This window comes from Rhea pennata, chromosome 3 (genome assembly GCF_028389875.1).
Source record: "Rhea pennata isolate bPtePen1 chromosome 3, bPtePen1.pri, whole genome shotgun sequence".
Classification (NCBI taxonomy): Eukaryota; Metazoa; Chordata; class Aves; order Rheiformes; family Rheidae; genus Rhea; species Rhea pennata.
In genome coordinates this window covers 122,745,208-122,765,678 of record NC_084665.1, presented here as the reverse complement: position 1 = coordinate 122,765,678, position 20,471 = coordinate 122,745,208, and the positions used below count along the sequence as shown (strand labels likewise).

Here is a 20,471-nt window from a genome sequence, read left to right as displayed (position 1 = left end):
TCAGATTTTGTACAGACAATGCAGAAGGGAAATGTAAGATGAGGTATGGAAAGCTTGACATTCGTAAGTGACTGTTTTAAAAAGGATGAATATTGCACAAAATCTTCAAGATGTAAATCCAAGCCAGTAACACCTTCCAATTAGAGACATATCTCAGCCATATTCCAACATTAAACATCCCTGCTTATAAGTCTTACTAAACTATTTAGACCTCAGCTTTACATCTTGGGTCAAAATAGTAACTTGGATGTAGATCCACCTGAAGTTTAGATTGGAATTCAAACTTTGGAAGCCTTTTCTATCTAGAAAGTTCTCCTTTCTTTAAATCCTATTGCATCCAAAAGGACTTTTGAACTATTAAGAACTTTGACCACTCCTAGAACACAGAGGTCATTTTTGGCAAATGAAAATGGCAAAGTACAGGAAGTACAGGGAAGAGGAAAAATTGCATTTCTTGAAAACAGAAGCAGCTGATGAACATTAGAACCAATGTTCAAATGGCTTTTTGTATGGCAAGTGAACTTTCCCCAGCTTTCCCTAAATATGAAACTGTAGGAAGGGATGGGAGATGGCACAGAGCAAAGAATAAACTTCTTGCAGAGAGCTTTTAAGTGAAACGTATGTACACGCCCTCATCAGCAAACTCTGCAGGTCTGAGACTGAGTTAACCAGTCACAAAAAAAACATGTATACACATTTTGGAAGGCAAACAGCTTCCAGACACTTTTAAAGGAATCCACAAGAAATACAAAGTAGACATAAGCACTCCATATAGTGATATCTTTACATAGTGTCCTCATGGATACTATATATTCAGGAAGACATTGCTCATGTAGGTGATGCTATGCCATATTCCAGAGAATAGAAAGCAAGCCCTTTTAAAACACCAAAAGGGGAGATGGACATGGCAAGCTCCAGCGCAGGACTGGGCCAAGAGCAAACTGAAATGGCTAGATCTCTTTTCATCCCTTCTCTTGCGCTACTAAGCTGTATAGTTTACAAAGCAGAGAGAGTCATTCGTAATTCTTTACAGTACAGTTTCTAGTGTCATGTAGTAACTGCGGATTTACTGCACTTTTTCTATGAAATTTCAACTGCCAGAACAAAGCTTTATGTTGCAGACAATCAACACTCAAATATTTAGGAATAATAATAATAATAATAATAATAATAATAAAGACATTCCGCCCTCACCTCCCCTTCCTACAGGGGACTGATCCGTCTTTTTCCAGGTAGGGTTTTACTCAGCCCCATGTGAACCCTTTTTGTATGTGGCAAGTATTTGACTGATATTTTGCTTAAGGAAGGGGAAAATCCCACTTCCTGCAGCGTATTGCAGGGACCAGCAAACAAATTCCTTTGTCCATTGGACCAAATAGATAATGCTAATACTGTGCGGGTGCTCCAGAGCTGACTCAGCTATTCCACGATCACATTATTATATCTGTGACATGCCACCCATCATTGCTCTTAAAGCGACTGCTTGATTAATATTCAGTATTTAATGCTAACACTAAAAACTTAGGAGTCTGAAGTGTTACACTGCAGGAACTGCAAATACTGTTGTGGTGGTAATAGTCTGGGTTAATTTCATGAGATCTATTAATTCAAGGGCAATTTCACAGTTCAAAAGTACCAAAATGTAGGTAAGGTGATGACCAACAGTTGTGACTACTTGGAATAAAGGTCATATGTCAATTTTTAAGGAACAAAATATTAAGTTTCCAAATGGCCTATGATTATTTCTTCTCCTATACAAACAGTACATCTATCTCTTGGCAGTATAACTTTGCCACCTAAATTCACAAAAACGCTTTAATTGCGGTGTTATAGATACACATCGTATACTAGAATTGGGAAGTACTTTGGCTTAGATTGTTTTAAACATCTACTTCCCAAGTGCATAGCTTTTGTTTTAACCAACTTGTCCAAGAAAGGAAAAAATACCATACTGTTTTTTAACTCTCTTGGTTTTGTTCCCTTTTCTCAGTTGAAATATTTATGCTTTTCTGTGGACAACTTTATCAAACTATTCTGCCTTTTTCCCTACTAATAGCTCAATGGTAACTCTTTTTTCTCCCTTGCTTCAGTCTTACATGTGACAGATCAAGCAATTCCCATTAAAGGTAAGTCTGAGATTCAGGAACACTTATTGGCCAACAGACTCTTCCTTAGTGGAGAATGAGGATTCAAAGGAAACATTTGATATTAGTTTTACTTTCATTATTTTTGTTAAAAAAAGTTTGCACCTTGATGTGTCATGAACACCCCTTCTTGATCTTCCTTTGCCTTGTCAGACCTGGCCAGCACAAGCAGCTGAGATCTTTGCTCTATTTTCCCTGCATCTCTGTGCAACGCTTTTTTAAAAAGAGAATATATTATTTTTTTCTAAGCCTTTCAGACTGCTGTCACATGATCAGGATTCTCCTGAATCTCTATGCATTCGATCTCTTCTCGTTCCTTCCTTTTGGCCCGTTTCTTTTTCTTGTGGTGCTTTTTGGAAGGTGGGAAAAAGGTTAGAAAGACGGGCAAAATAACAAAACAGTGCAGAAGTGTGCAACTGCCGGCAAGCAGCAAGCATTTGAACAGTGTGAAGGTCAAGTTTGAAGGCACAAAGAGAAGGGGGACCAACCCAATAAGAAAAGAAGTAACATTTTGCAAAATGGCTGTCCCATGCTCTTGGAGGGAGTTCTTTATACACTGAGTTCGGGTGTGCTCCGTAGCTAGTACAAATGTATAAAGCAGGGGTGCACAGTGATCTATGGCAAAATTCAAAGTGTAGATAAGGCACAGTATAGAAATGCAATCCATGTCTACATTCCATAAGGTCATCAAGCCAAGGACACCCAGCTCTATTGAGGTGACACTGAGAATTAACCAGAAATTTCCCAGAGGATGGATAACCAGGAAAAAGGTCAGTATTAACACCAGCAGGATGCCAAAACCAGAAATCAGGACAGGCATAGTTACTGATAAACCATAGTGGTCCATGAAGACAAAGGTGGGATTGAACACAATGAACTTGATGCTCTGTATAAGAGAGAGGGGCCTTAACTTCTCTAACAATTGCACCGCCTCCCTCTGGGTGTTTTCACTAGTCCTGGCCACCAGGTACAAACGAGAAGCAATTATGTTGTTCTCGTCTCCAGCCTTGGAGAAAATGATGTCATTTTTGAAGTGCTGGAATTCTGGCTTTTTTAAAAAGGAGCTCTGGAGGATGCTGATAAAGTCACTTTTGTTGGTTGCAGTGATATTACCCACTCGAAGGTACTGGTAATACTGTTCAATCCAGGATACTGTATTGAACCCCTGGCTCAGTGTTTTCAGGTCTTCTTGCACAGTGCCATTCCAGTACTCCAGAGGTTCATAAATGTAGAATCCTATCACTGGGCTGTAGTTGCTGAAATACTTTTGCTGGATGAGGGCATAGGAGACACTTGGAGACTCACTGGCAAGAAGATTGATAATGTTGGCTCCATCATTAATCTGTAAGCACCCCATAAAAGAGAAAGAGGCATAGATGAGATACAGTATCACCACAAATGGCTTGACATAGATGTTGGTAATCCACTCATTGTAATGTTCTCGGAGAAAATGCTGGATAAAGTGATGCTGGTATGGGTTGGTCTCGTGATGAGAAGTATGATGATGGCCATCATTCATCATAGTCTGGAACCACACAGGTTTCCGGTCCAGGTATTCTGCTGAAGGGATTTTACAGCAGAAGATGCTGTGATAACGGTTCTGCTCCAACTGGCCAGCAAAGACCAGGCAAGAGCCAAAGAAGGAGAAGATGTAGAAGTAATTCAACAGAACGGAGACACACATATTCTGGCAAAAGACTTTTACAGCTTCGATGTTGGTGAAAGGGCTGGCACCCATGCCAAAGGCTATGAAGTACAAGGAGCTTGTCATTGTATAGGAGACCATGACATCTGAGTAGGCATCTGCTACTCTATCCTTGAATGGCAGATTCTCTCTGGTTCGACGCCATCCTGAAAGAAGTTCAAACACTCCTTTGGTTCCATGACCTGAAAGGATAAAACAAAAAATACATATCTGTATAGATAACACATTTTTTTTGTCCTGTAACAGTTAAAAATATTGTAAACTAAGTTATGATTTTCTCATCAGTTAAACAAAAGTAAAATGTTCACATGTGTCTGTCTAAAGGTAGATACCAGGACTCATGTGCAGGTGCTTAAATAAATGGCCTGATATTCTCAGATTCTCCATGTTCAGCACCCCTGTCCTGAATGAAAAAATACACTTTGAAAAGAGACTCACTGATTTTAATAGCCATTGAATTAACGGCCAAATTAACTGTCTATACAGGACAAAGCAGGATATTAAGTTTACCTTAAGTCTGGGATTCATTCTTGGAATTCCTTGTAGCAGCTTACTGCATCTTTCGAAGTTTAAAAGATTCATTTTGACAAGTGAATAATGCAAGAAGCAACATTTCTTCCACAGTATAAATTAATAGTGTTACCTGAGAAGTGAGTAGGTCTAAGCAAGATATGGACACCTTGATTCTTGGTAATCAACAAAGGAAAAATAAATACCATTATTAAATATACATAATGAGAACACCTTATATAATGGTTCTCTACCTACTGTGTGAAATTGGAAAGCCTCAGCTGTTGTCTGCAAGCTTCCCCACCTGTCGCTACCTGACACGATGGTGATGATGACAAAGAATACAATATTTGCTACATCATTAGTCCACATTAATTGTCTGGAAAACTTATGCTTTCTTCATGATCATATCTTTCTGTCTCTCTCTCTCTCAGCTATCAAAGGCTTCTACTGGTAAAGTGGAATTCCTTCAGTGGGAGGACATTCAGAAAAGAGTCACAGTATCCCTGAGCTGATATCTTGGATGTCCTAGGGTGTCTCAAATAGTACTAGATATGGAGGAGATCTGAATCACTCCCTAGACGTCTGTATGTTTACATGTGTGCATCTGAAGTGGTCATCATAGGCTTTTTTCATCTTCACTGGAGGGGAAAAAAAATGCTTCCAGAGATTTTGACCAAATGTAGGTCCCTAATTTAGGGAGAGGTGGACTGTTAACTTCCTCCTCATTGACTATCAGTTGTGATTGTCTTGGTGGGATCACTGTCACCCTCACACTCTGTATCAGTCTGAGCAGGACACAAAGATTTCCTCTATAGAAAAAGAAACAGAGGAATGCAGATAAGATGCCTCAGAAATGGATTGGCCCAATAGCTACCAGAGTTCTCCTACCTTTTCCTACTGCTGCCTTAAGTTACCTTAAATTACTACACAGCTATTCTTTCTGGGGCTTCCTTAACATTAGCCAACATGCAAAGTTTGGCAGCCTTAACCTCATCATGATCCCTCAGGAAAGATGAATCCTCTAACTCCCACTCCTATCAACTGAGAACCAATTCTCAGTTTTCAGTCCTCTGCTTTTTAAGCTCTCATAACAGAAATCTCATCCAAAACTCAGTGATATCAGTGGAAAGACTTACTCAGTTTTCACACTTTCGATCAAGCCCTAACAAAATTTTGAACAAGGTAAGGAGATACACCACTGGGCAGAGGAAGCAGGAGAAACAGCCCCTCCATCTCCGTACACATTCAGTCTGTGTGACAACAGAATTGCATGCAGCAAAGCAGGAGGTAATATTCTTGTAACTAAACCAAAATATGACAGCAGGAGATTTGCAAATAATGAAGTATGTAACAGTGAACAAAAAGTCTGTTGAGTTTCTCTTTTGATTTAAATTGTTCAGAGGCATACTGCTACTTACGTTGTCCAAAGCAGCCTCCTGACAGCCGTTCTAGACAAAGCAAATTACAGCACAAGCTGTCAAATTCTGTGAATGCTACCTGTTTTACTGCAAATTAGCGTCCCCAGTGAAAGATAAACACACTTTGTTACAAAATTCTTGAAGTTAGCAAAAAAAATCTTTGTGGAAATGTTTCTGTCTTATGAATCAGTATCTTGCTTTGGGACGGACCTTGGATTTCCTGGCAAGTTTAGGGCAAGTCAGTTCAAATTCCCAGGGCATGGCATTCTGGCACATTGTCACATTGAGACTGTCTAGCAGAAAAACTGGCTCCTTAGTCTGAGTACAGTTACAGAATCCAGTGACTTGGTGCAAATTCATCTTATATTTAAAGAAAGCATGTAAATACCCTCCAGTGTGTGGACCATGCTCACTGGTCATCAATAAAGGTGATTCTGTTCCAGTGCCCATGTCTTGGCTCTGTTTAATTTAATGGTATAGATGCTGTGTTTAATTCTGTTTTGAAAACACTAGAGCATAATGCTTTTCCTCAGATATCTGTGCTCGACCCTTTGCCATCTTCTGGTTGATTCTGGACCATTTCTTTCCAGATGTTTCTGTCAAGGTCCCTCTAGCATCTGATTGTACCTCTTGAAACTTGTCTGTCCCATATGTATGGCTGTAATACCTTTCCCTCTCCCACTCAGCTCCTGATATTCTTTGTCCCTTCTCTTCCAGCTTTAGGTATTCCTTCTTTCTTTCTCTCTCTCTTACTCTCTTTTCTTTTTTTCTTCTCTTATGAGGAAGTCTGAGGGAGATAGGCAGTTGTGCTCTGATTGCAGATGGCATTTCTCCTGTCTTCCCTTCTCCACCAGCCTCTCCCAGAGAGGACAGAGTGACCGTGTGGAGCTTCCTCCACTCTCCAAGGGATCTCCTGCCATCTAGGATTAAGGGAAACTGTGGTCTGCAGACATCACTTTGGGAACAATTACTTAGGGTCTGAATGAGATTTGAAAATTGTCTTTCTTCTCCAAATCCTCTCATTCCTTCAACAGCAAAGCTGCAGGCACATTGGGTAAAACCAAGGGTTGCTCTACGTCTGTCTAGTTGACCTGACAAAGAATAGGGATAGATTTTTAAGAAAAGGGTATTGGAAGCAGGGCACCTACAGAGTCATTCTTTCCCAGTTTAGCTTCTGAGAGTTTGGCAGTCCATAGTGAAAGGCCTGCCAAAATCAGTGGCTGCATTGGCAACATCGTGTTTGCAGACATTGATGGATCTTCATGAATTTATCTAATCCCTTTTCGAATCCACATAATTGTGGGAGCCTCTTATTAGGAAAGAAAGCTGAAAGTGAATCATAAAATCAAATAAAACCTCCAACAGTTTAGAAATATTAAAATGGGTAGGGTGGATCACTTTGATGTTTTTAAATCAGAAAATTGTCAGAGCAAGTCTTTTCACACAAACAATTTGAGTCACGATGAATGGGCACTCTCCCAAAGAGGTCTTAGGTGAAGAAATGCTCTACCAGCTCTATCATCAATTTACAGTAGTATTGACTTTTTCTCTGCTTATTACAGAGTCTCACTCATCTGACAGCCTGCGAGGTTGTGTTCCGTCTTGCATCTATACCATAGTTTTATTTTTATTCAGTTTTAAACTGTAGTATATCAAGTTCTCAGTAATTTGTGCCTGATTGCATTTAATCTTAAGGTAGGTATATATTGACTAATAAAAAGGTTCTTCCTTCTGAAATATGTATACAAAGACTACCCAAGAGTATATACTAATGTGTTTTCACTAACCTGAGTTAAAACTCTGTTAAAATAGTTAAAATCAAACTCTAGATTTTTTTCTAACGGAATGAGTAATATTTTGAGAAATAAAACATTGATGTTTGCAATCCTCTTTGAGAATGAAACTTGGCACTACTTTTCTTATTATTTCACAAATGTAAACTTTCTAATTATCCCTCCTTTCTATATAACTTCTGCTGTATCACAAAAAAAATGGGAATTAGGAATACTGTGCAATATTTCTCTTGCTCCCACTAGAAGATCTGGTGATGACATTCAATGCAGGGATTTCAGGAATTTGAGAATGCTTTTAAAAGGGAAGAGAACTCCTACCTTTTTATACAAAATAGTGTAATTTGCATTTAAATTTCATAACAAGGAATATTTTCAACAGTGTATTTACTACTATGGTAAAAATTGTATGTTAGTAGAGCCCTGGAAATTTGCTCTCCCAGACACTGCTTTCCTTTTGCTCAGTGGGGAAATCAGCTTTGTTCTGTAAGGAAAATAAATGAAGCTCTGCTTCTCCTCTTCAGATCACAAAGCACAGCTAGAAGGCACAACAGCACCGAAGGGGTCCAGATCCTGCAAAACCCAGCATTCTGCTTGTGCATATGTGTGCAAATCTTCTGTTTTTACTAGATACATATTTGATGGAATGGGTACTTTATCACTAAAGATTCTGTATGGACCCCACAAACCTTTTCTTGACTGGTTTTACCAAATCATCACAGTGTTACCAAGTTTTTTAGTCAGTATCTGTTCTTTTCTCCAGATGAGCAGGTCCATCCCTCTTCCTCACAAAGGGGGGGGGGGGAGGGAAACACTTTTTTGTCTGTATTGGACAGAAGCTAATATTTTTCTGACATTTCCAATGATTCAGACACTAGAGTGACTCTGTGAAATTCTATTCCTTCAACTTCGCTGCTAATATCCTGGCAAAATTGACAGTGTTAACTTCCCTGGGCAGTTCTAGGAGGTTCACAGGGTCCTTGGCTCTGGGTCAAAACTGCCAGGTCTCCCTAGTACTAACATGACATGAAAGAAATAAATGCTGCAATTCGATATTTACGAGACAAGCAACAACCTATGACTACTAAAGAAGAGAGAAGACAGATAAAGTCCATTATTTTGGGGAGAGTAAATAAGGCAGGCCACAGGGAAGATGGAAATATTTAAAGCTCTTTCTGTTTCAATCTTCAGAACAAAAGATTAGTTATGAGCACATATTTAAAGGGAGTTTTAAGAGGATAGGTACAGAGACCAGAAGAATTACCGAATTTCAGAACTGCAGAATTCTGTGATTTGGGATTGGAAGGGACCTCTGGAGATCATCTGGTGCAATCCCCCTGCTCAAGCAGGGTCAGCTGGAGCAGGTTGCTCAGGACCATGCCCAGCCGGGGTTTGAATATCTCCAAGGATGGACATTCTACAACCTCTCTGAGTGAAATAACAAATTAAAGACCACTTCATTCAGTTAAGTTTATTGAGGTTGCAAGAGCTTGGAGAAATTAATCAAATAAAAAACTGAGCCAAAACAATCTCCAAAGTATTACCGATTACCTTAGAGAATTTATGTAGATGGGATGGTCCAGGTCCATGAAGAATGGAGAGAGCAAGCATAGTATCTATCTTCAAAAAGGAGAGAGTAAAAGACCTACAGAACTTAAGGCCCGTCAGCTTAATTTTTATCTCAAAAGATAAAAGAATAAGCAATAGGAAACTAATTTATAGTTGCTGAGAGAGACAAGAAAGTGATCAGAAAAAGTCAATATAGATTTATCAAAAATAAATTATACCAGTTCAGCCTAATTCCTTTGAAAAGTACCTAGCATAATGGGAAAAGAGAAGAAGATATCTAACTTAATACAGTTATTAATACTTTTTTACAGGACTCAAGTTTTTTTGTACTACTGTACTTGACATTCTCACAAACAAATTAAGAGAATACTATCCAGAAGAGGGGAAAAAAAAAGGAAATAAATATTCAATCAGTTGAAAGAATGCAAGTGCAAAGTTTTTGGCAATGTTTTTTCAAATTGGAGAAGACATTTCAAGGAAGATCAAGTCAGAGGTCCATCTGGGGCCTTGTTTTATTTAATATTTTCAATTAATGATTTGGACACTTACAGAATTTGTGTGTAAGACTGAACTGGGGAGGAATGCAAATCTTGTGTAGAGCAAGATCAGAATGTAAACTTGGAAAAATAGTCAAAAGTCAGTAAGATTATATTTAATGCTGACTAATGCAAAGTGATAAGCTTTGCTTTAGGAAATCAGATGAAAGAAATACCTAATAAACAGTAGCAGCAGAGGGAGAAGCAAGACAGATTATTTAGGGGCTACAGTGAACTGCAAAGGGGATATACCCCAAACATACTTTTGTTGAAACATATACAAAGCTTATTTTAGCTGAATTAACAGTAATAACATGTAAGATTTTGAAGGTAATAATTATGCTTATTCTGATGTTATGGAGGCATACGGTGGGGTACCATTTTGAGCTGAGGCATGATATTTTGAAAAAGATGTGCAAAGAAATGGGTGAATGCCTTGGGGAATAAAAACGACAAACAATATCTTTGTTGTAAAAGATGAAAAATGCAAGGAAAAGCTGAATGAATTGTTCTGATTTTTCTTTTTCTTTTTTTTCCTGCAGTATGAAATGCTGATGCAGACTTGATAGCAGTCCTTCAACATTAGAAAGGTTGCTATGAAGAGGACAGCAATCAATTATTCCTCATGTCTACTGGGAGGAGGACAAAAAGTCATTGGCTTCATTTGCAGAAAAAAGGGATTTAGGTCAGATATGAGAAAAAGAAATCTTTTTTCCTCTAAGGATCATTAAACACTAGAACAGACTGCCTAAGGAGATTGTAAAGTCTTCTTCATTGCAAGCTTGAAAAACAGGTTAGGCTAATAAAAGTCAATGGAGATCTGGGTATGTCCTGTCTTAGTGCTGTGAGATGGACTCTATTTTGACTCTAATCTATCCTGAGGTTTCTCTCATCTCTGCATTTGTATAATCCTACCTAACTTTGACCAACAATGATACTTAAGCCTGTAAACCAGGTACCCTTGGATACTGTCTTAAAAAAAAGCATGCTTGTTCAGCATTCGTGTGTTGCTGTTGCTGTAACCTCTCAACTCTTTGCACTTGGAATTTCATCTGAATTTATCATTCAACTTTATATCAAGGCCTCAGTTGCTGTCAAAATTCACTAGGTGCTTTGGAGGAGAGGCTGTATATTGCCAGCTTCTGTAAATCTAGGAAACATGGCCAGCCTGGCACTACATACTCTTTTGGGTCAAGGAATAAGGAAGAGAGTTTGCTTATATAGGTGATAACTATATAAATTCATGTTGTCTCTGTTATATTTCAAATCAAACCTGAAATGGGTACTATAATAGCGCTTTCAATAACAGGAAAAAGTCATACAGGTTTTAATCATAGGAAAATACCATTAAAGTTTGGTGCCCAAACACAATTTTACTCAACTCTGCCAGGAAACCTAAGAATCACACATGTAATCTTGCCATATATACAAAGCAAGGACTGCTTTCTTTGAAATCAGACTGGTGGGCACTAAGAACATTTTTGGTTTAAAATTCTCAGTTGCTAGTTTATAGGAAATGATCTTTTTATTATTTCATCTAGAATAACAACCTATAGCTCTCTGAGAAGGAGATGGGAATCATGATATTTTCCTCTGGGAATAGATGAACAGAGAACATGGAAATTTTTCCTTCCTGAACACTAAAGAGCCCAGTTCATCTCCTGGAACATCTGAGCATGCTTCAGCTAATGGATCCCCATAATAGCAAGGGCCATGGCCATTAGCAGCATATTGACATGACCTATTCGCTGTCTAAGTAAATGTTTTGAGCCAATGTAGTCTGGATGAATCTTAACAGCCTGCTGTATTCGGGAGGTGAGGCTAAGTGATCTAATGTTCTCTTCTAGCCTTGAACTTTATGAACTACTTAGGAAACTATGAACTTATCCAAGCCTATTGATTTAAAAATAGGTCATTTTAGATAGTTTAGGCTCACATAATCCCTTTTTTTAAAAAAAAAAAAAAAGAGGAGAAACTTTCTACTTTAGCAATTTAGGATTCATTTGCTCTTGTGCCTAATCACTAATGTTACTACTCCCACTTACATTCAGGAAACCAAAGCACAAAGAGATTAAGTAAATTGATCACAGTCACACAGACAGTGGTACTTGTTAATTAAAGTACTCAGCTGGGCAAGGAACAGACCTCATTTTGTTTGTATTCATGTAAAAAGTTATAATTTTACCAGAAAATCAAACTTATTTGAAGAAAGATGCCCACTGGAGATGGTGGGAAAACACTTGCTAGTAGTATAGTGAAATACCAATTTTTGTAGGATCTCTTAAAGTCAAAGTCCAAAGCTATGCTCTCTAACTCATCATCATACCAAACTGTTTTCTTTCTGTCATGTCTATTCTTCATCAATCAACTTCTCACAACCATTGTATTAACTGTCAGGTGTAAAGTTTGACAATGACATTGCAGATTTAAGTGTTATGTGAGTTTAAGTACATGAAAACCTTTTCACAAGCATTGACTCTCCCTCTGCCATGAAGGTTAATGATTTTTATATAGTTTAGTCAATACCAGAACACTTGTTAAAAGACTTTCTTGCCTGTATGGACAGGAGCTGATTGTGTCTTCCATGGCCAAAGACCATCCACATTTCAGCAGGGAAGAAGAAAATAGAAAGGAAATTTAAACTGTTGCTATACGGAGAGTCAATAAATCCTTGGAATCCGTGGTGCGCAAGGAAAATAAGATTTGAAGCTTAGTGGAACCCCAGGGATGTTATTCAGCAGCAGTATATCTCAAGACAATGTATTTGGGCAAAAGAGGGACCTTGGCAAGAAGGCTGATTAAAGAGAAGAAAAGATAGAGTACCTTTTGTAACAAACAAAATATAGGTACTAAAAACATGGCTTTCATCTTATTTCTCTCCATATACCTCTAATATGATTGTAATTTGATTATCCATTCAATTGAATTGCTGTACATACATATCTTCTTTATTTACTTTTATCTTAACTGTTGTTCTGTGTTAGTGGTAAGTTCTGTAGTTAAAAGGGTCTGATCATGCAGGTGAGGGGCTAAATTACTCTCAGAGTGATTAGTGGTTCTGTCTCTCCCTACAAGCTTAACACAAGAAGTAGAACAGACTCTTATCCCACCTTAAAATGCTGGGAATAGTTCAGATTTTAGGAGCAGAAGATGCTACTGTGGAGTCAGTGTCTTCTGCTTGCTAGTGTTGTCCATGTGGAAGAGATTCCTTGAACCATAGAAATTATCAATGATATAATATTTGTAACTTGTGAATATCACTTAGCTTATAGCTACAAATATGAGGAGCAAACTTATAAAGGTCAGCTGATGAAGCTCCTGCAGAAATTTTGTTTTGACTGACCATATGATTCTATACCATATTTGAGACATGACATTTTGTGACTGTTTCAAGGCTGCATACAAAGCACATCTAAATAGAGAAGTTAAATCATTTCTAGATACATTCACCTTGTGAGGCTGTAGCAGGTGTGCTTTTTCCCATTTGAGGTAACTGGATTTATACAGACATGCTGACAGAAAAATTTACACCCTGCTGTGCCTTTCCATCTTGAAAAGTACACAGGGTAGGATTGTTCTTTTAAGCCACAAATCCCTATCATAATAAATTGGCTAATTTACAGAGCCGGGCTCTATAGCAGGAGTGCTTAATGCAGTGCAATGAAACCTCAGCCTGCTGAGCCACGCATCTTGAGCAACGAGGACCTCCAGGGAAATCTCCAGTGCAATGCAAGGGTGTTGGCGTTGTTAGATGTTAGCACTTTGGGTAAACACAGTAAAAGGACTTGATGCTATTGGTAATATCGTAAATGAAATCCATTACGCCTAATAGATATTCCCATTTCCTTAACTATATTTCTGCCAGCCTATGAGCACGTGGCAGGCCTGAACATCGGTGCCTCCTAGGTCCTCAGCAGTAGCGTATCCCTAGTGATATGTGAACGCCATTAAGAAAACAACAGCTACAATCCTAACGTGTGTGGTGGGGCGCTCCTGATAAACATGCAGACTATGACTGATGTCTTCATGTGTGCTCCAGCTGATTGCCTCTTTTTCCTGTTCTCATGAACACTTCCAAAAGCCTTTTAAATAATTCTGAGAATTGCTGATGAGACCAAAACATAAAAGAGTTAGTTTCCTCACGGGCATTTCAGTGGAGCCTGACTGATGGCAATCCTGTCAGTGTCTGAGGCTGAAAAGCAATGAAGAAAGAGGCAAGCATTAGTTCTGTCTTGTGTTTCCTGTATATTAGCACTTCACAGCTCAGTATCAGTCTAACACTACTCCCATCAAATAATTGCACACTACAGCCAGAGCTGTAGATCTCTCTGCAGTCATTACAGCAGGAGACTGACTGCTTTAGTCTAAGGTTATCTATTTACATGACTGAAAATACCTCTATCTCTATCCTGATTTCTTAAATCCTCCAATGGCAGAAGAAAGCATATACAGAAGCATATACTTGTAGAACAAGAAAATGATGTAATGAAATACAAATCATAGTGGAGTCCTCTGTTAGTTTAATTTCCAAGATTCTGAAGAATGCCAGTCTGTAAGTTACATTAACACTGATCTTCTGTTATTTTAAGAACTCAGACAAAAAACGATGGTTCACTTGGTCTTTTAGTCTTAATGCTCCCTTCAGCTAACCAGCTGCACAGTCCTCGTCAGCCTCTTTCACTCTCTTTTCCTGCCCACCTCAAAATGATAAAGAAACCCAGACGTGAGCATGCAACAATGATAACTGGGCTAAAGCACATGGTGATCATTTACTTACATGTCACATCCCTTCTCCCCATCCTCAGTCTTTCATCAGTTTCTGTTTCTTATATCACAGACCCTCCAAGTCAAACACTGTTACCCTGTTTGCATGGAGACCAGCACAATGGGACCTTGATCTTGATTTGAATTAAGAGTAATTAATGCTAATATGAATTTGGCATCTTTGATTTTGAATCTTATTTACAGATCTTACTTGTTGACAAGGTCTTTTGAGAGCTACACCAACCACCAGCAGCCCTGGGCAGAAGCCCAGGGTTTAGCATTGGAGATGAGCCAAAGACCTGCTAATCCAGAAACAAATGTGTTTCTAACTGAGCCGTAGTGACACAACTTTATATTCAATGTTGGTTTCCCATAGTGCATTTTAAGGTCCAGTTTAACAACTTTTCATGCATAGAAGGTCATCTTTTTCTTGATAGAAAGATCTGAAATATTTAATAGCAACCCCTTACCCCTACCCCATGCATTGAAACAGAACTATACACAGAAAATATTTCAAGGAATGTGATTAATCATTAAACTGCACAGCTTGTTATGTGTGATTTATGTTTGAGCTAACATATACTGTTTACAAATTGTATATAAACTTGGAATCCCACTTAGCTTTCTGCTGTGCTTAGCACTGAATTAAAATGCTTTTTTTCCTTTTCTCATCTAAGCATTTTAATGAACAGTATAAACAAGAGGAAATCGCCATCCGTTGATAGGGATTTAAGTGACATATAGAAGACAAGGGAATTAATTTCGATAAAGCTGTTAATGAATTAATTATTTATTCATTTATAGTAAAAACACAAGATGAGCTTGTGACAGTGATCACAAGCTTTGTGAGTACAATATCTGACTAGTAACATTCAAAAGAAAATTAGATCAATAACATGCCAGCGAGTCTCAAAAAATAAAAGTGCTTTGGTCTAGTATGCATTCTTGGACCCAGAAGAAATACTCTAAATGTTAGAGAAGCATTATAGAAGCAAGAAATTTGGCTTTTTGCTACTTTCTGGCATAGAGAGAACACCTATGTGTTCTCCAAAGAAAAGTAATGAAATGATTAAAGATTTGGTGCACCAAATAAAAGGCGTGAATGAATAATTGTCTGAATTGTCTGAAAAATGACCTGAAAATGCATGAAAATGCCAGTGCATTTGTATATTTGAAAAAATGAAGATGGCATATGTGTTTAAAGTAATGTGATGAGTTTCTGTAGATACCCCTGAGACTTGTATAACATTTTCCATGATAAGATACAATTGTGAAAGGGGAAAATTTTTGCTTTTCAGTGATGCGACGCATTGAAGTTTCTGAACTACAGGATGCCAGAGGGAAGAGGAAATAACCAGAAAAAAGACCACCCTTTCTTTCCCTAGAAAAACTGGACATTATCAGGGTACAACTGTCCCTTTGCTTGAAACTAGCCTGGTCAGAGCTTTGTAGGGATTTATCTTCCTTTGCAAGGGGTATAAGCAGACTGATATATGTGTCGTATATCCCTGAAGGCTAATGGAGCACTCTCTGTTTATACTAGCTGAAGGTCTGGCCCTCTAGTTAGCTTGGTTTATTGGTTTTATAATATATTAAGGAGCGTGAGTACTGCATCTTGGCCATGATAGCTCACCTGAGACTGGTACGCCAGAGTCAGCTTCTAGCTGAGGAAAGTGGGAATAATTTTTTATCATAATAGTTAATGCAGAAAAATTCAGAAGTTATTCCAACTGGTGCCACTGCGGTGCAGAATGCCTGCTCTCCTCTCGGCCACTGAGGTTTCCATCAAACCTGGTAACAACACACCTTTTGTGCAATGGAGAGAGAGTGCCACGCTGAAGTGAGAGAGCCCATCTGCTGACAGGGTGGTATTTTCAACAACGCTGTTAGTGCAGGATTTGCTGACATTTATTTACCTCAGAGAAGGGATGAAAAGGCAGCGTGAGGAGGCAGCGTTAGCCTTTTACTTCTCTTTGCTGGGCGTGAAGAAAACACAGAACACTGACTCAGCAGCTTCTAAAAAAGGAAGTAAATTTCCCTTTCCCCTTCCCCAAAATACACGTCTGAGTTCTGCATTGCACAAGAATGTGGAGGAAGGCTGATCTGCTGCTGCTGCCAAGACCAAGACAGTGTTCAAAACCCAGGCGAGAGGTGCACTGCAGAGCCTGGCTTTGCACTTCCTGCCAGAGCACTGCAGCTCTGGCTCAGGTAGACCCACCGGCAGGATTATTCACACGGGAAAGCCTCCTCCAAAGCGAGCTGTGTTCAGCTGCAGGACAGAGGCAGCTGCCAAGCAGATGATGCAGCGACAGGGCTGCTGCCCTAGATTGCGATACACAGGTTTTGCTGCTCCGCCAATATCTCTGCAGAGGCACAACAGACTCCTCGGATAGTCCCAGCTTGTCCTTGTAAATCTGCTCTAGGGATCATGGTTTATAGATCCAGGATCTGTAGATCACACAAATGCCATCAAACCATCAGCTGTGCCTGGGAGTGGTGGATGGAGGAAGGCTGCTAGACTATTATATTGATCCTCAGCATGCCTTTGTATGGGCGAGAGACCATTTCTGGACATAAAAATTAACTCTCTATGTTGCTAGAAAAAGAGGAAAAAGCAATGAGAGAACCAATAGATGATTCCAATCATCCGAATAAAATCTTACCAATTACAACTCACTATGCAGCTATACTGGAAAATTCTAACCGCAACATAGAGCTGATAATCTGGCTGCTCCATGACTTTCAACTAGACACATATCAAGATTATTTAAAAAGCTCTAACACTATGTCATATGGGTGGTTCAGGAAGTTAAGTATACTTTCATAAATTCATGGAGGAAGACTGGGTGGAAGGGTTATTAAACTCAACGACAATAGGTCTGGCTGTGGAAATGAGTGAGTGAGGAAGCCCTGAAGCCTGGGAGTATCCTGGGAAAGTGTGACTTTATCCTTGCTCTGCTGTTCTACCTGATTTTAAGCTACAGTCAGAGACAGGATGCTGAACTGCCTAGGGGTGGAGGAGGAGGAGGCAGTTGACAGCTTATGCGTAAAGATCAAAGGGCAGGCCAACACGGGGGACACCTGTGGGTGTCTACTACAGGCCACCTGACCAGCAAGAGAAGGTTGATGAGGCCTTCTACAGACAGCTGGAGGCAGCCTCAAGATCACAGGCCCTGGTTCCCATGGGGGACTTCAACCGCCCTGACATCTGCTGGAGGGACAGCACAGCTGGACACAAACGGTCCAAGAGGCTCCTGCAATGCCTTGATGATAACTTCTTGTCACAAATGGTGGCAGAGCCTCTGAGGAAGGGTGTCCTGCTGGACCTTGTCCTTACCAGCAGAGAGGGACTGGTTAGAGATGTGAAGGTTGGGGGCAGCCTTGGCTACAGTGACCATGAGGTGGTGGGGTTCAGGATCCTGCAGGAAAGAAGTAAGGCAACAAGCAGGATTGCAACCCTGGACTTCAGGAGAGCGGACTTTGGGCTCTTCAGAGACCTACTTGGTGGAATCTTATGGGTTAAGGCCCAAAAAGGAAGGGGGTTCAGGAGAGCTGGCTACTAGTCAAGCATCACTTCCTCCAAGCTCAAGAGCAGTGCATCCGTTGAGAAAGAAGTGCAGCAAAAGGGGCAGGAGACCCGCATGGGTGAGCAAGGAGCTCCTGGCCAAATTCAGACAGAAGAAGAAAATACACAGAATGTGGAAGAAGGGACAGGCTGCTTGGGAGAATTACAGGAATGCCGTCAGAGTATGTAGAGATGCGGCGAGGAAGGCTAAGGCTCAGCTGGAACTGAGTCTGGCAAGGGATGTCAAGGACAACAGGAAGGGCTTCTTCAAACACATCAGCAGCAAGAGGAGGACTCGAGAAAATGTGGGCCCACTACTGAATGGGGCAGGGTCCTGGTGACAAGGGATACAGAGAAGACAGAATTACTGAACGCCGCCTTTGCTTCAGTCTTCACTGCTAAGGGCAGCCCTCAGGAATCCTGCAGCCTGGATGTGAGGGAGAAAGTCTGGAGAAGGGAAGACTTTCCTTTGGTGGAGGAGGAAAGGATTAGAGACCTTCTGGGCAGGCTAGACATCCACAAATCCATGGGCCTGGATGGGGTGCACCCACGGGGACTGAGGGAGCTGGCGGATGTTGTTGCCAGGCCACTCTCCATCATCTTGGAAAGGTCCTGGAGAATTGGAGAGGTGCCTGAGGGCTGGAAGAACCCCAGTGTCACTGCAGTCTTCAAGAAGGGCAAGAAGGAGGACCCAGGCAACTATAGGCCTCACCTCCATCCCTGGAAAGACGATGGAACAGATCCTTCTTGATGTCATCTCCAGGCATATGGAGGAAAAGAAGGTGATCAGGAGTAGCCAGCATGGATTCACCAAGGGGAAATCCTGCTTAACCAAGCTGATAGCTTCCATGATGGAATGACTGGCAGGGTAGAGGAGGGGAGAGCAGTGGACATTGTGTACCTTGACTTCGGCAAGGCTTTTGACACTGTCTCCCATAACAACCTCCGAGGTAAGCTCAGGAAATGTGGGTTAGATGAGTGGACAGTGAGGTGGATGCAGAACTGGCTGAAAGGCAGAGCTCAGAGGGTCGTCGTCAGTGGCATGGAGTCTAGTTAGAGGCCTGTGGCTAGTGGTGTCCCCCAGGGCTCAGGACTGGGTCCCATCCTGTTCAACTTCTTCATCAATGACCTGGATGAGGGGATGGAGTGCCTCCTCAGAAAGTTTGCTGATGCTACCAAGCTGGGAGGAGTGGCTGACATACCTGAGGGCTGTGCTGCCATTCAGAGAGACCTGGACAGGCTGGAGAGTTGGGCGGAGAGGAACCTCCTGAGGTTCAGCAAGTGCAGAGTCCTGCACCTAGGGAAAAATCACCCTAGGCACCAGTACAAGCTGTGGGCTGACCTTCTGGAGAGAAGCTCTGCAGAGAGGGTCCTGGGAGTGCTGGTGGATGACAGGTTGACCATGAACCAGCAATGTGCCCTTGTGGCCAAGAAGGCCAAAGGTCTCTTGGGTTGCATTGGGAAGAATGTTGCCAGCAGGTCGAGGGAGGTGATTCTTCCCCTCTCCTCAGCCCTGGGGAGGCCTCATCTGGAGTCCTGTGTCCCGTTCTGGGCGCCCCAGGACAAGAGAGACATAGAGCTGCTGGAGAGAGTCCAGCGTAGGGCTGCAAAGATGATCAGAGGGCTGGAGCATCTGCCCTATGAGGAACGGCTGCGAGAGCTGGGCCTCTTCAGCCTGGGGAAGAGCAGACTGACGGGGGATCTGATCAATGTGTACAAGTACCTGAAGGGAGGGTGTCAAGGGGACGGGGACAAACTCTTTTCAGTTGTCCCATGTGACAGGACAAGAGGCAACGAGCAGAAATTGAAGCACAGGCAGTTCCGCCTGAATATAAAGAAGAACTTCTTCCCTGTGAGAGTGATGGAGCACTGGAACAGGTTGCCCAGGAAGGTTGTGGAGTCTCCTTCTGTGGAGATCTTCAAGGCCTGCTTGGATGCAACCCTATCTAACATGCTGTAGGTGACCCTGCTGAGCAGGGAGGTTGGACTAGGTGATCTCCAGAGGTCGCTTCCAGCCTTACTGATTCTACGTTTCTATGAAAACCCTTTGCCCTGAATCAGTGTGAATGCTTTTATGTCCTCATGCGTATTCATGGGACTGATCGCATTAAAATCCGTACGTACATGAAGAATGAATTAAAGCTGTGCAACTCTTCCTATCCCTAATTCTGACATATTCTCTCCCCTGATTTTTTGACATTACTAACTTCAGTGTTAACACCACTTAGAAGCTTGTCTTTGAATTTATATGAATGCTTGCTTCATTCACTGCGATTTCAGGTCCTATTCACCTTCACCATTTGAATACACCACTGAATATAAATAGATTCAGTTGCTGTGGGCTGATACCATGGTGCATACATTCTTTCCCACGTGTGCTACGTGTGTTAATGAATCGTGACCTCTGTGAAATTGTTATGGTTACTACCCCAATTTTGAGAGTGAAATTGAGGCAAAACAGAAATTA

The 20,471-nt window shown here is 40.9% G+C and overlaps 1 protein-coding gene across 2 annotated transcripts in view; it reads right to left on the bottom strand.

Moving 5' to 3' along the window:
- Positions 1-2,397: 2,397 nt before the first annotated feature.
- The window catches only part of PTCHD4 (patched domain containing 4), an 82,962-nt gene continuing 64,888 nt past the window's right edge, over positions 2,398-20,471 (bottom strand). For both annotated transcript variants that reach the window (XM_062571196.1, XM_062571197.1), the window contains exon 3: positions 2,398-4,031. In XM_062571196.1, the coding sequence (XP_062427180.1) occupies positions 2,398-4,031 (1,634 nt within the window). The remainder of the gene's footprint in view (positions 4,032-20,471) is intronic.